The sequence below is a fragment of the Eleutherodactylus coqui genome, chromosome 5, assembly GCF_035609145.1.
Source record: "Eleutherodactylus coqui strain aEleCoq1 chromosome 5, aEleCoq1.hap1, whole genome shotgun sequence".
NCBI classification, from domain to species: Eukaryota; Metazoa; Chordata; class Amphibia; order Anura; family Eleutherodactylidae; genus Eleutherodactylus; species Eleutherodactylus coqui.
The window spans coordinates 259,324,517-259,340,444 of record NC_089841.1 but is presented as its reverse complement, the minus strand read 5'-3'; the positions used below and the strand labels follow the sequence as shown (position 1 = coordinate 259,340,444).

Genomic DNA, 15,928 nt, shown 5'->3' with positions numbered 1-15,928 from the left:
ATTGTGCTTTGTTGGAGGTAGTGTGGTGCTTAGCTAAGGTATGCATTGCTAATGAGGGCTTTTCAGAAGTAAAAGTTGTTGGGAGGGGGGGGGGGGCACTCTTGCCGCTATTGTGGCTTAATAGTGGGACCTGGGAACTTGAGATGCAGCCCAACATGTAGCCCCTCGCCTGCCCTATCCGTTTCTGTGTCGTTCCCATCATTTTCTTGAATTGCCCAGATTTTCACAAATGGAAACCTTAGCGAGCATCAGCGATATACAAAAATGCTCGGGTCGCCCATTGACTTCAATGGGGTTCGTTACTCGAAACGAACCCTCAAGCATCGCGAAAATTTCGTCCCGAGTAACGAGCACCTGAGCATTTTGGTGCTCGCTCATCTCTAATCCATATTTATTTTATTTTTCCATCCATGAAACTGTAGGAGGCTTTGTTTCTTGGTGGGCAAGCTGCAGTTTTTATTGGTAACAATTTGGGGTACTTACAACTTTTTGTTTTCTTATGCTTTTTTTTTATTCGGGTGACATGGTGACATTGAAAAATGTAGTTCTTATATAGTGGTCCCACATTATACAATATTAATTGGTTCCAGGACAACCACTCTATGTTAAAAATATTGAATGTTGAAAGCAAAACTCTAAGGAACACTGATAGCTGGGTCCAAAGCCCACAAAATGTCAGCCGAAAGTAATACAAAATGTGGATTTAGGCCGCATCTACACAGGCGATTTTCTTGCAATGCCATAGTGCTACAGATCGCAAGTATGTAGAGCCCATGCTTTCCTATGGGTTCTTCCACACGAGTAATGTTTTGTAGCCTACAACATTGCAAGAGTATAAAATCACGGCATGCTCTGTACAGCCGCGACTTGCGATATTTTGTAGTCAATGAGTCCCTATGGACCTTTCCTTTGTGTTGCATTGTGTTTTCGTACGGTGGGATGCAACTTTGACAGTAGGAAATCCTACTGTCAAAGCTCTAAAATAAGGCCTATGTGTATTAAAAAAGCAAAAAAAAACAACGTCACCTAAGAGGCGCTGTCATCTTTGGCGCATGTCTCCTCTTCATCTCCGGCATTTGTCTTTAGTTTTCTGCAAGCCCTTCCTGGATTGGACGTTCAAACATCCGCCTCCAGGAAGGACTCTCTGTGATTGCTCAGCCAATCAGAGCCAGCGCTCGATGAACCAATCATAGCCATTCAATGAATGAATGAATGAATGGCTGTGATTTGTTCATCGAGCGCTGGCTGGGATTGGCTAAGCCGCGATGCTCGAGAGCCAATCACAGCCAGCCCTTCCTAGAGGCAGAGATTTTGAACCTCCAATCCAGGAAAGGCTGGCAAAAGACTAAAGACAAGTGCTGGAGCTGAAGAGGAGATGCGTGACTGGACATGATAGCGTCTCTCAGATGATGTTTGTTTTTTTTATGTAGCTAGGGCTTATTTTGGGGTAGGGCTTATATTTCAAGCCCTCCTCCCCCTGAAAATCCTCAACATTTTCTCGCAGCGATATTGCACTGCCCGTGTGGAAGCAGCCTAAAGAAAATAGAGTAGATAGCTAATACTGATAAAGAAAGTCCTTACATATAAAAATCAGAAAGAGCTGATGGAAGCAGTAAATCTCTTTATATGTAATGGATAGGAGCTTCTACATGATCCTGTACAATACACACAGAGTAGCAGAAAAATAACATGATGCTGCCCTCATCTAATACCTAATGAACCACTCATCCGGTATCACACTGTACTGTAAAGAGGAGCTACTAGACAGCCAATCAGTGAAGGTACTTCAGTAATACAGGTGTTATATTGGTGAACTGCCATGCTGACTGACTGGAGTTTCCAGAAAAGTGCACATGCGGAAGACTCAATATGCAATGTTCTGGGAAAGATTACTGTATGCTGAAAATATTGTATCTTAAGGCCATTGTTACTTGTAAATATCAAACTGCTAACGACCACTTGTCCGTGAATCTGTGAGTGTGTTACATGCTCTGCCCCGATCACATGGCAGTGATGTCATTGCAGGTCCTAAAGCATAAAACATACAGAGCCTGACAACAACTGTGTGCTGAGAAGACCTGTGATGATGTCACCGTAATGTGATCTGCTCACTGATCACATGATGGTGATGTCATCACTGTTCCTAAACCAGCAGAGGTTGATGAACAGAGCCGTGTGTGCTGTGTGTCACGTGCATGTAGCAAAGCTGTCTGTGCTGTGTATTACGCACATGTAGCAGAGCTGTGTGGGCGGTGCATGTAGTAGAGCTGTGTGAGATGCGCAGTAGCAGATCCCTGTGTGCTGTGTGACACATGCATGTAGCAGAGCTGTGTGGGCTGTGTGTGACATGTATGTTGCAGAGCCATGTGTACTGTGTGATGCACATGTAGCAGAGCTGTGTTTGCTGTGTGTGCCACACATGTAGCAGAGTTGTGTATGCTGTGTGATGCGCATGTAGCAGATCTGTGTGTGCCGCGCATGTAGTAAAGCCGTGTGTGCTGTGTGTTGAGCGCATGTAGCAGAGCTGTGTGTGCTGCATGTCATGCGAATTTAGCAGAGCTGTGTGTACTGCGTGCCATGCGCATGTAACAGAGCTGTGTGTGTCATGCATGTAACAGAGCTGTGTGTGACACGCATATAGCAGAGTCGTGTGTGCTGTGTATGTAGCAAAGCTGTGTGTGCCATGCATGTAGCAGAGCTGTGTGTGCTGTGTGTTATGCGCATGTAGCTGAGCCGTGCGTGCTGTGTGTGATGCGCACGTAGCAGAGCTGTGTGCTGTGTGTGTGATGCGCATGTAGCAGAAATGTAAATGTGTGTCATGTGCATGTAGTAGAGCTCTGTGTGGTGTGTGTGACACGCATATAGCAGAGCTGTGTGTGTGTGACACGTGCATGTAAGCAATGATGGTGAAGTCATCACATGTCCTAAACCAGCAATCGTGTGCTTACAACTCCAATCCCTTTCACTGTATTATATTAGTAAGTGGCACATTGCGCCACCAGAAACACTGGTACGATAATTTCCTAATGATTACTGGTATACATAGACATGTGAGAAAAGGCGCTCATTCAGTAAAAATGTGCCAACATGGACAAATAAAAACCCACCTATGTCTACTAGAGGTAGAGTGGGGGTTGGGGAGATTCCTTTTGGCATCCATTGGGTGAATGTTGCCTGATGGGTATAGCATATTTGTTAGGAGCTTTTCCCAGTGTATATGTCGAATACAGCGCTCAGATGCAGTGTGCACAGGGTACATATCTCCTTCATATGGCCATCTGTCTTGCTGAATATGACATGGCTCCAGCACCACACTTCTACTGGAGTGTGGATTCTCTGCTCTTCCCCTCCCTTCTTAGATAGCAGCAGTGAGAGGATGGATGTATATGGTGGACCAAAGAGTGAAGAAGAAAGAAATCATCCAGGCGTTCAAAGAGGGCAAATTACGTAGACTGTACATTGGGAAGCACAGAGGAGGGAAGGTGAATGACATATACTGTGTATCAGTGCACAGAAGAGAGAACCTATAACAGACTGCAAGGAGCAGGAGACTCACGCAATCCTCGGCATATATGTCTGTCAGCACAAAGAAGCAGAGATTCCTCATAAGCAGTAGAAGGAGAGAGCAGTCCTGCAATGAAGCTGTGTAGATACATTAGAGCTAGTGAAGGCAGCAGCATGCTGGACTCACAGAACTAACCTCTAGCACACAGGTGTCAAACACAAGGCCCGCAGGCTGAATCCGGCCCGCCACCTCATTTTCTGTGGCCCGGTGGCTGTGCACAAAGTTCCCTCACCACTGTGCTGCTGTCAGTAGATGATCTTCTATCGGCTTGTTCTGTCTAGTGCAGACAGTAATAGAGGAGTGCTGATAGCAGACTGACAACGGCCGCGGAGGAGGGAAGAAGACTGCAGAGAACATAATCTTTGCAGGAGAGGATGCTGAGGAGGAGCAGCTGCAGAGTGAGAGCCTGGTCAGAGCTGAACTCCTCTCCCTGGCCCTAACTCTGTTCATGGCTGCAGGCCTGGGGAGACATCAAGGGCCCAAGTATGCAGGTAAGAATAAAAATGTCTAGAACAATGCATAAGTGTCATTGTGTGTGTGTGTGTGTGAGTGTATGTATATATATATATATATATATATATATATATATATATATACATACATACATACATACATACATACATACATATGCACACAAGGGCACTTCTGCATTGTTATACACATTTTTATACTTACCTGCATCCATTGTGGTCCCACTGGCAAGTATACCGGCTGTTCTCTTCTTGGGGCCCTCCTGCATACTTGGGCCCCTGATGTCTCCCCAGGCCTGCAGCCATGAACAGAGGGTGGGCCGGTGAGAGGAGGTCAGCGCTGACCAGGCTCTCACTCTGCAGCTGCTCCTTCTCAGTGTCGCTCTCCTGGCAGCAGTATATATGTGTGTGTGTGTATATATATAATTAGTGCACCTGTGAATGTATGTATATGCGTCTGTGCGTATATATGTATAATAGTGTGCGTCTGTGTGCATATGTGTAATAATAGTGTACGTCTGTGCATGTATGCGTATAATAGTGTGCATCTGTGTGCATGTATGTGTATAATAGTGTGCATCTGTGCGCATGTATTTCTATAACTGTGCGTCTGTGCGCATGTATGTGTATAATAGTGTACGTCTGTGCGCGTATGTGTATAACAGTGTGCGTCTGTGCGCGTATGTGTATAATAGTGTGCGTCTGTGTGCATATGTGTAATAATAGTGTACGTCTGTGCATGTATGCGTATAATAGTGTGCATCTGTGTGCATGTATGTGTATAATAGTGTGCGTTTGTGCGCATGTTTTTGTATAACAGTGTGCGTCAGTGTGCATGTATGTGTATAATAGTGTGCATCTGTGCGCATGTATTTCTATAACAGTGTGCGTCTGTGCGCATGTATGTGTATAATAGTGTACATCTGTGCGCGTATGTGTATAACAGTGTGCGTCTGTGCGCGTATGTGTATAATAGTGTGCGTCTGTGTGCATGTATGTGTATAATAGTGTGCATCTGTGCACATGTATGTGTATAATAGTGTGCGTCTGTGCGCATATGTGTAATAATACTGTACGTCTGTGCGAAGTTATGTGTATAATAGTGTGCGTCTGTGTGCATGTATGTGTATAATAGTGTGCGTCTGTGTGCATGTATGTGTATAATAGTGTGCGTCTGTGTGAATGCATGTGTATAATACTGTGCGTCTTTGTGCATATGTGTAATAATAGTGTACGTCTGTGCGCATGTATGTGAATAATACTGTGCGTCTGTGTGCATGTATGTGTATAATAGTGTGCGTCTGTGTGCATGTATGTGTATAATAGTGTGTGTCTGTGTGCATGTATGTGTATAATAGTGTGCGTCTGTGCGCATATGTGTAATAATAGTGTACGTCTGTGCGCATGTATGTGTATAATGTGCCTCTGTGCATGTATGTGTATAATAGTGTGCGTCTATGTTCATGTATGTGTATAATAGTGTGCGTCTGTGCGCATGTATGTGTATAATAGTGTGCATCTGTGCGCATCTATGTGTATTATAGTGTGTGCCTGTGCGCATGTATGTGTATAATAGTGTGCGCCTGTATGTGTATAATAGTGTGCGCATGTATGTGTATAATAGTGTGCGTCTGTGCGCATGTATGTATATAATAGTGTGCGTCTGTGCGCATGTATGTGTATAATAGTGTGCGTCTGTGCCCATGTATGTGAATAACAGTGTGCGTCTGTGCGCATGTATGTGTATAATAGTGTGCGTCTGTGCGCATGTATGTGTATAATAGTGTGCGTCTGTGCGCATGTATGTGTATAGTAGTGTGCGTCTGTGCGCGTATGTGTATAATAGTGTGCGTCTGTGTGCATGTATGCGTGTAATAGTGTGCGTCTGTGTGCATGTGTATAATAGTGTGCGTCTGTGCGCGTATGTGTATCATAGTGTGCTTCTGTACGCGTATGTGTATAACAGTGTGCGTCTGTGTGCGAGCATGTGTATAATAGTGTGCGTCTGTGTGCATATGTGTATAATAGTGTGCGTCTGTGTGCATATGTGTATAATAGTGTGCGTTTGTGTGTATTTGTATATAATAGTGCGCATCTGTACGTATTTGTGTATAATAGTGTGCGTCTGTGCGTATATGTGTATACTAGTATGCGCCTGTCTATATATATAAGTAAAAATAATAGTGTGTGTGTATATATATATATATATATATATATATATATATATATATAAAATAGTGTGCGCCACTGGTCGCTTTGGGGGGCCTTATTACCGATCGGGCCACTGTGGGGTTGACTTTTACTATACTGTCTTACAATTAACAATTAGAATCGGCTCTTTGAAGGCAACCATAAGGCTGATGTGGCCCTCGGTGAAAATTAGTTTGACACCCCTGCTCTAGCATGTGTCACTAGGTGGGACATGTTCACATGAGAAAAGTCTAAAACTAGTAGCACGTCGTAAACTGCATATTAGCTTGTCTAAAAATGAATGATGGAATGTAGATGGCAGCCTGAAGTTGAATGTAACTTGTTTTTATCTTAAGATAACCACTAACATGTAAAATCAGTTTTTCACACAATTTTCATTGCCTTTAAGTAGTAACTGCATATTGCTAGGATATGACATCATGTTTCATTAACAGGTGGTTCGACCCAAGAACCCGTGCTTATCTCAAGAAATAAGGGGCAGAAACATAAGAGCCGATGTAGTCTATCGTCAAGTGAATGTGGCTCCGTTGTATTTCTCTGACCACAGTTGGATGGCAGCGCAGCTCTGAACGTGGAATCTATAGAAGGAACCACATCTGCTAAAATGATCCACTCACATTGAAAATGGTGTCTATTGTGCAGGCGCCTTGTTTTAGTACCAGATGAGCTAAGCAGATTTTTATTTTATTTTTTTGAGGGAAAAGATTTCATGCAACTAGTCTTTTAGGCATTTACACCTCTGCTCATTCTGGGCTTAGGAGTCTAGTGAATAGTCCTACTCAGTGATTGACAGCTATTTCTGTACACACAATGATATGGGGAAGGCTGTCCATCACTGATAGGACCGCCCACTGGACTCATAAACTCACACTAAAACAGTCTAAATGAATAAAATATTAGTTAGGCCTCGTTCACATGGGCTACAAAATAATCGCTGTTTTGTAGCCTGAAAGAACCCATTGGAAACCACAAAAATGCGTTGTAGTGATGATTTTGTAGCCCATATGAATGAGGCCTTGAGGGCTCTTTTACACAAGCGTATATACGGCGCGTTTTTACGCCCCGGACGTATATACGTGCCTATGAGAGACATTGATTTTCAATGCATCTGTTCACACGGGCGAATATATGGCACGTAAATATACCAGCAGCATGAAAATTAGAACATATGCGCATATACGCTCAGCTAAAAGATAGTCCTGGAACTATCTTTTGGCCAATATATGCCGGTGGGTCCCATAGACTCCTATGGGAGCAGGGAAAGAGAAGGGAGGGGGAGGCACCTATGCAGCATCCAATGCTGTAAAAAGCTTATAGGTGCCTCTATATAGGCATTGGAAGCCATCTCGATATTGGCAGAGGGAGGGTTTTCCAGGGTGCAGCGTAGTTTTTCGCTAAAAACGACGCTCATGGTCGTGTGAATGGACGAAAAACCGCTGTCCATGATCGCAGAAATACCATCGCCGTTTATGCGCTTTCCCCACAAATATGTATATCAATCTGCTCCGCTCCAACAGTTCAATATCTGACTGACTGCAGATTGGACTGCATTTTCCATTTGATGGGTTTCCTTTAAGTAGTGCTGATGCTTCTTCATTGGAGTAGATACCTTTACAATAATGCTATAGACATTTGTAATGATAATTTAAGGTTAAAATAGTATTTGTATGTATGAGATCACAGCAGTGAATAGTTATGAAAGTCACCTGATGTTTTAGTAGATCTCGAACTTCTTTCAAGACAATGTTCGTTTCTTTCATTTCTGCAAGTATTTGTGGTGCAACATCTCCACCTAAAATGATCATTTTTAATAAACTATGGATATTTCAATATAACATTCAAATTAGCTTAAAATCACATTCTATCTAAAAATCTTTTAAGATTGGTGGACCTCATTATATAGATACTTGTTCACCCAAAAGTATGGAATCTATACAATTCCACTAAACCTGGATTAGATTTCTACACACGAGCTGTATTAGCTGCGCAAAAAAAAAATGCTCTGAAAACATTCACATGGAAAAATTTTAAGTGCATAAAAAATAAAATCACACCTTTGGCCGCCTGCAGACGAGCGGGTCGGATCCGGCGGTGAGAATTCTCACCGCGAGACCCGACCCGAGCGCCTGCAGAGACGAGCGCATACTCAACCGCGCCCAGCGGCCCCGGCTCTTTTATGTGCCGGCTGCCGGGCAGCCGGCGCATCCGCAGACCGGAGCTGGCGGCCGCGTGAGTGACGTTTCTGTGCGAGGCTCTGCGAGCCCCGCACAAAAATAGGACATGCCGTGGTTTGTTTGCCGCGCAAAATTTCGCACTGCCAAACCGCGGCCGTCTGCATAGGAGTGCGTATTGTAATGCACTCCTATGCAGGCTTTGAGCGGCGGAAATCCTGCGGCGATTTCCGCCCGTGTGCAGGCGGCCATAAATAATAGGACACGCGCAATTGAAATTCCCAGCTGCGTGAAAATATAGGACCTATCCTATCTTTGGTGTGCGAAGTGCAGAAGCCTCCATAGACTCCTATGGGAGACAATGCAAAGAATTGCATGACACAGCAACAAACCACGATGTCACCTCAGCCACCGGCTGAAGTTTGTTTGTCTCGTGCAGCAGATATGTGAAAACAACGTAGCAGAGCTGTGTGTGTGACGTGCGTGTACCAGAGCTGTGTGGCACATTGCGCCACCTGAAACACTGGTACTATAATTTCCTAATAATTACTAGTTAGGGACATACACAGGAGATCAGAAGCTTTGTTAGGAAATGTTTAGATAGGATGTGCTGTGCAGAGCAGGTGTACTACTGATGTTCAATCATTTCACTGTGGCTTACAAATCAAAAAGATAAACTCCAGAGAATGTTATCGCTGTGACCAGGATCTATTTTCCTTTCTTTTTGACTCCAGTGTGTAAGTGAACAATACATAATGGTATGTTACTAATAATCTTCTAGAGTGCTTTCAAAGAGTCACTAATTTTGCTCTACACGACAAGTCAACCTGTAATTTAGTCATCAAGATAATTGCTACTTTGGAGTTATTGTGAAGGCTGGGAACTACTGATCTGTAGAGGAAAAAGCCATAATCTATATAAGATATAGCCATGGGTTACATTAAATGCAAGCTTTTCCATTAACATATGCATTTATGGTGTTTTATTTTTCATAACGTTGAAATTGCTTTTTGCCAAAAAAAAAAAAAAAAGACTGAATATAGGAGTTTATGCAGCCTTCAAAAAATCTTCTATTAACTATGATTTATGTTTTTAAGAGGATCCATTAAAATATGTATTTGAATAGTAAGCAGGTTGGTGAAGGTATAGTAGATTTTCTAGTTTGCAGCAAGACAAAGGGCATGATATCTGCAGCCCAGTAGCAATAGGAAATCACTGAAAATCTATATGTAAGTAATGAATCTTCCTACGGACTGCGATAATTCACTGATTTAATAATGTTTATTAAAACTCTTTGTAACTAGAGCTTAGTGTCATTTCATTTATTAGGACAGCAGAACAAAACCCTGCTTCCAGAGAGGTCACTAAAAGAGGTATTCTGGGCTCCCTCAAACCTAAAGGCCCTTCTTCCAAATAAGAAACTCATTCTACAACTGCAGATAATCTAAACATGGAGAGTCTCCTGTAATTTACAATTGTATCCAGGTCTGGATAATCCTTTAACCCTTTAGTGACCAAGTCTGTTTGCGCCTTAATGACCAGGCCAAATTTTGGAAATCTGACATGTGTACTTTAACATAGAATAACTCTGTAAAGGTTTTGCATATCCAAGTGATTCTGACATTGTTTTATCACCACATATTGTACTTCATTTAGGTGGTGAAAATAGTCCAATATAATTTGTGTATATTTATTAAAAGTGCCAATATTGGGAAAATTTTGAAACAAATATCGTTTTTTCACATTTTCAATTGTAATATATCAAATATGTGCAAACATACTGTACAGACTTTTGCTAAGATATATATATCCATCTATTTACCTTATTCTGAATGCACATGTGAAAAACTTTTATGTTTTTTTAACCATTTAGGAGACGTACAAATTTAACATTACTTTTCAGCATTTTGAGGAACACTTTATTTTCCTGCACCAAGCCAAGGTAGCAAAGGCTCATAGGTGTCAGAATAATAGATACCCCCACAAATGACCCTATTTTAAAAACTACACCCCTTAATGTATTCATTGAGGGGGGTCAGAAGTATTTGGAACCCACAGTTTTTTTTCAGGAATTAATTCAATTTAGAGGAGAAAAATGAAAATTTCATATTTTTGCAAATATGTCATTTTAAAGACGTATTTTTTTCTATAGTTTACATGAAAATGAGGATTTACACCCCAAAATGGATCCCCCTGTTTGTCCTGTTTTCAAAAATATACCCAATGTGGCCCTAATCTTATATCTGAGTGCACAACGGGGCCCAAAATGAAAGGAGTAGTCAGTGTCTTTCAGAAGAGAAATTTTGCTTGAAGGCGTTTTAGGCCCCATAGCACACATGTAGAGTTCTTGAGCGCCCAAAACCTTAGAAAACTACCACAAATGACCCCATTTTGAAAGCTAGACCCCTTAACAAATTTATCTAGGGGTGACCAGCCCATTTTGACTCCACGTTTTTTGTATGAATTCAAGCTAAACAAAAGGAAAAAATTGTGATTTTCGTTTTTTTGGCAATTCTGTCATTTTAAAAACAGCTTTGTTTGTACAGCACACATATAAATGAAGACTTGCACCCCAAAATAGATACCCCTGTTTGTCTTGTGCTCAGAAACATACCCATTGTGGCCCTAATCTTCTGTCTGGATGCACAACGGGGCCCAAAATGAAAGGAGTAATCGGTGGCTTTCAGAACATAGATTTTGCTTGAAGTCCTTTTAGGCCCCATAGCACACATGTAGAGTTCTTGAGCGCCGAAAAACCATAGAAAACCCCCACAAATGACCCCATTTTGAAAACTAGACCCCTTACCGAATTTATCTAGGGGTGTACTGCCCATTTTGACCCCACGGTTTTTGAATGAATTCAAGCAAAACAAAAAAATTGTGATTTTCGTTTTTTTGGCAATTCTGTCATTTTAAAAACAGTTTTTTTTTGTACAGCACACATGTGAATGAAGACTTGCATCCCAAAATGGATACCCCTGTTTGTGCTGTTTTCAGAAATATACCTATTGTGGCCCTAATCTTATGTCCGCATGCACAACGGGTCCCAAAATGAAAGAAGTAATCGGTGGTTTTCAGAACATAGATTTTGCTTGAAGACCTTTTAGGCCCCATAGCACACTTGTAGAGTTCTTGAGTGCCGAAAATAATAGAGAACCCCCACAAATAACCTCATTTTGAAAACTAGACCTCTTAACTTGTTCATCTAGGGGTGTACTGTGTATTTTTAACGTACAATTTTTGAATAGATCTAAGCAAAGCAGTAGGAAAAAATTACGATTTTCATTTTTTGGGCAATTGTGTAAATTTAAAAACTGTTGTTTTTTTTGTACAGCACACATATAAATGAAGACTTTCACCCCAAAATGGATACCCCTGTTTGTCCCGTGTTCAGAAACATACCCATTGTGGCCCTAATCTACTTACAGGACACATGGCTAGGCCTGTAATGAAAGGAACACCTGTTGGATTTCAGGGTACAACTGAATAAATTCCAGGTCCCATCGCCAATTTATAGAGCCATTGGACGGCCAAAACTATAAGGAACCCCCTCAAATGACCCCATTTTGAAAACTAGACCCCTTAACAAATTCATCTAGCGTTATACTGCATATTTTGACCCCACAGTATTTGACTGAATCTTATCAAAGCAGAAGGAAAAAATTACAATTTTCACTTTTTTTGAGAATTTTTTCAATTTAAAAACAGTTTTTTTGTACAGCGTACATAGGAATGAAGACGTTCACCCCAAAATGGATACCCCCGTTTATCCCGAGTTCAGAAACATACCCATTGTGGCCCTAATCTACTTACAGGGCCCATGGCAAGGCCTATAATGGAGGGAACACCCGTTGGATTGCAGGGCACAACTGAATAAATTCCAGGCCCCATTGTTCATTTGTACGGAATAAAAATTGACTCCCTAAAAATATCCCCTCCCCCCACACACACTCCGTGCCCTTTTCGGCTTTCCCCAAATCTTAGATAAAAGTAATAATATGAACTGTGTGGTATTTCCGAAGACAGGGATAATTACGGAGGCTGGTTGGAATGGGCACATGGGGCAATAAAACCGTGTATCCCCCCTCCTCTCATGCTTTTTGGGGGTCATTTCTTGACCTCAGTGGCAGGTATAGGGTGTAAAAAGTAGCGTTTCGTGAGTCTTCATAAGCTTGCGGAGGTGCGGCGGTCTCACACAGAAGACGCTCAACAAGCTGCTCCTGAAACTGCAGGAAGGCAAGCGTTCCCGGGGCTTCATGTAAAATACGTATTATAGGTTGCAGTCTGAATAACGCTTGCGGAGGCCCGCAGTGGATCCCAGCTGTGAGCCCGGCTGTGACCCTGCGTACGGCCGCGTAATGTACTGCTCATAACTGCCTACTCACACAGGCGGTCATTCACAGTACAAATTTTTTTTTGTTTGTATTTCCCGCACCGTCGCTTAGCGATGATGCGGGTACCCGCAGCCCGTATACAAGGTAGTTTTGTATGGGCTGTGGGTTTATCCACGACCATGGAGCACAATAGGCTCTATGCTGCGGATAGCCGCGGTAAAATAGAACCTGCTGCGTTCTTTTTTCTGCGAGTGGATTACACAATTCCAACCCACTAATGTGAGCGGAATTGTGTAATCCAATGCGATTGATCTGCGTAATACCGTGGATCAGACGCATGCGGAGTCCGTAATTCCTATCCGGTCATGTGAGAACAACCTATGTTAGATCGCTACTTTTTTATCACGTGACCGGGGACCGCTCAACAAGGACACCCGTCACTGCTCCAGGCTCTCGGCGACCGTTGGTCGCAGAGAGCAAGGAGATTTTAAGTTTCCTGGGCTCCCCGACTCCTGCGCATGTGTCCGGTGTTTTGCCGGCAGTCGCATGTGCAGAATCCGGGTAAGTTTACGGAGGAGGATCGTGTCGGGGTGCAAATACGGAGGCCTCCAGTAAAAAGTTTCATCTCCTCTCACCGATCGCATTGGTGAGGTGAGATGAAACTAACTTTTTTAAAACTTTTACGTGATCGCCATTATCCATTGGATAAAAGGTGTATAGAGAGCGCCTCAGGAAATAAATTCTTTGGACAGACGAAAAAATATATGTAAAGTAACCGTCAGTGTGGGCAGTTGTAGAAAAACCCTTTGTTAGTACTCAATTCTTCATCAATCCTTCTTGATGCAAGGAGAGCTGCAGAAAAAAGCTGGGGGGTTCTGAATAATCAGTGCTCCCCCAGATAAAACATAGAATAATTTCAAGAAAAAGGAATTTCTGCGCTCGTATGAAAAGAGTAAAAAGGAGTAAACAACTCCCATATGAGGAATGGCAAAAGAACACTTACTTGAAAAGGAGGGGGATATGATCAGCAGAAGTCTGTGTACTTGGATACTTGTGGATGACACTCAGAGGAGGGGGCTTCTGCTGATCATATCCCCCTCCTTTTCAAGTGTTCTTTTGCCATTCCTCATATGGGAGTTGTTTACTCCTTTTTCCTTTTTACTCTCTTCATACGAGCGCAGAAATTCCTTTTTCTTGACATTATTATCCATTGGATAACAGCGAACACGTGATCAGGAACCGCTCACCGCGGCCCCCCGTGAAATTTCCAGGCTCCTGGCTAAGTTTTATAGCCAAGAGCAAGGAGATTTTAAGTTATCCTGGCAATCCACGGCTTTTGCGCATGTGTATGCCGCTTTGGCGACGGCCGCGTGCGCAGAAGCTGTGGTAAGGTCCGCGGATAAATCCGGGGCCTTAGGTACGTCATTTCATCCTCTCTCACGGATATGATCCGTGAGGGGGGATGAAATGTAAGCGTTTTAAACTTTTTTTTTACTTTTTCAAACTTTTTTTTAACTTTTTTACACATTTTTTAATTTACTTTTTTTTACACTTTTTTTTACTTTAAATCAGACCTGGGCAAAGCACGGCCCGCGGGCCACATCCGGCCCGCTGAATAGCTCGGACCGGCCCGCAAAGAGTGTCCTGGTGACACACCAATGAGTCCGGTGTCAGCAACGGGAAGCAGCGAAACTATGCACTCCGAAGCCTTGTCCATTTTGTTCACTTCTGTGCTGTGCTAATAGTTATTCAGGCCTTACTTATTCAAGCACCTCTACCAATGACGTAGGCTTGAATAACTTTATTAAACAGCACATAAGTTAACAAAATGGACAAGGCTTCGGAGTTTGTAGTTTCACTGCTTCCCGATGCTGAGTAAGTGATGCCACTGTAACTTCTGAGTGCCAGGATGCTCGTTGCGGACCTTGGGGAGTGCCAGGACAATCGTTCCACGCTCGTCATTGGTAAGTGTCAGGACTTTTCCCTTTGCATTGTAATTAGAATAATAATACTAATAATATTCACTTTTTAATCTCTCTTCTTGGGGCAGCTCTCTGTGCCCTCTCCTAGGAGCATACTACTGTGTATTAAAAAAATCTATTTTCCGAGGTTAGCTGTTAACCCTTAAATATGGCGGCTAACATTAAAAAAAGAAAAATTGATGCAGAATGCCGAGTTTTTAACAAAGAATGGACTTCTAAATATCTATTTACTGAAACCAAAGGTAAAGCTGTGTGTTTAGTTTGTGGAGAGCAGATAGCTGTATTTAAAGATTACAATTTGCATCGCCATTATGAGACTAAACACGGAGAGAAATACAAGAACTTGACGGAGGCAGAGCGGGCACGGGTATCTGAAGATTTGCTAGCAAAACTGCAAAGTCAGCAAGGATTTTTTAAAAAGCTTCACTCATCCAGGGATGCAGCCGTAAAGACCTGCTTTGTAGTATCCTACAAAATTGCAAGAAACAGTAAGCCATTCTCTGATGGGGAGTTTGTCAAAGAATGTTTGGTGGACTCTGCAGCGCTAATTTGTCCTGAGAAAAAAGAAGCATTCGCAAATGTGCCCCTCTCCAGGCGAACTATAACGAGACGGGTCGAAGACATAGCGGGGAATTTGTTGGTCTGGCCCTCTAAAACCATTCCAATTTCTCATGTGGCCCCATGGGAAAATTAATTGCCCACCCCTGCTTTAAATGATCACTGTTACCCATTGGATAACAGTGATCTTCTCTGCAGTGACATCCCTCTGCTCCTGGCTACACATGGCAGTCAGGAGCAGAGGGATTTTAAATTTTCCGGGTCCTGAGCCCCTCTGTGCACGCACCCGATGTCAATCATCGGGCACGCATGCGCAGAAGGGGACTCAGGTCCCGGATGACTGGGACACCGCTGAGGACTCGGGGTGAGTATTTACACCTCCCCTCATGGATCCGATCCATGAGGGGAGGTGAAATTAACGCTATTTTTACTTTTGCTGCCCCCGGGAACATCTCCTGGTTCCCGACTACCTTCAGGAGCCAGGAACCAGGAGATTTTAAGCTCACTGGGGTTCCCAGTCTTCTGCGCATGCGCGTGACGTGATTCGTCTGGCGCATGCGCAGAAGAGCCGCGCCGGGTCCCGGAGGACCCTTTCACCGCGGCAGACATCGGGGAAGCCGGGTGAGTACTTTCAGCT

General features: G+C 43.1%; 1 protein-coding gene across 1 annotated transcript in view; it reads right to left on the bottom strand.

Annotated features, from left to right (window-relative positions):
- The window catches only part of COMP (cartilage oligomeric matrix protein), a 115,377-nt gene that overhangs the window by 81,922 nt on the left and 17,527 nt on the right, over window positions 1–15,928 (bottom strand). The window contains exon 2 of the mRNA XM_066604595.1: window positions 7,953–8,038. Coding sequence (XP_066460692.1) covers window positions 7,953–8,038 — 86 coding nt within the window. The remainder of the gene's footprint in view (window positions 1–7,952; window positions 8,039–15,928) is intronic.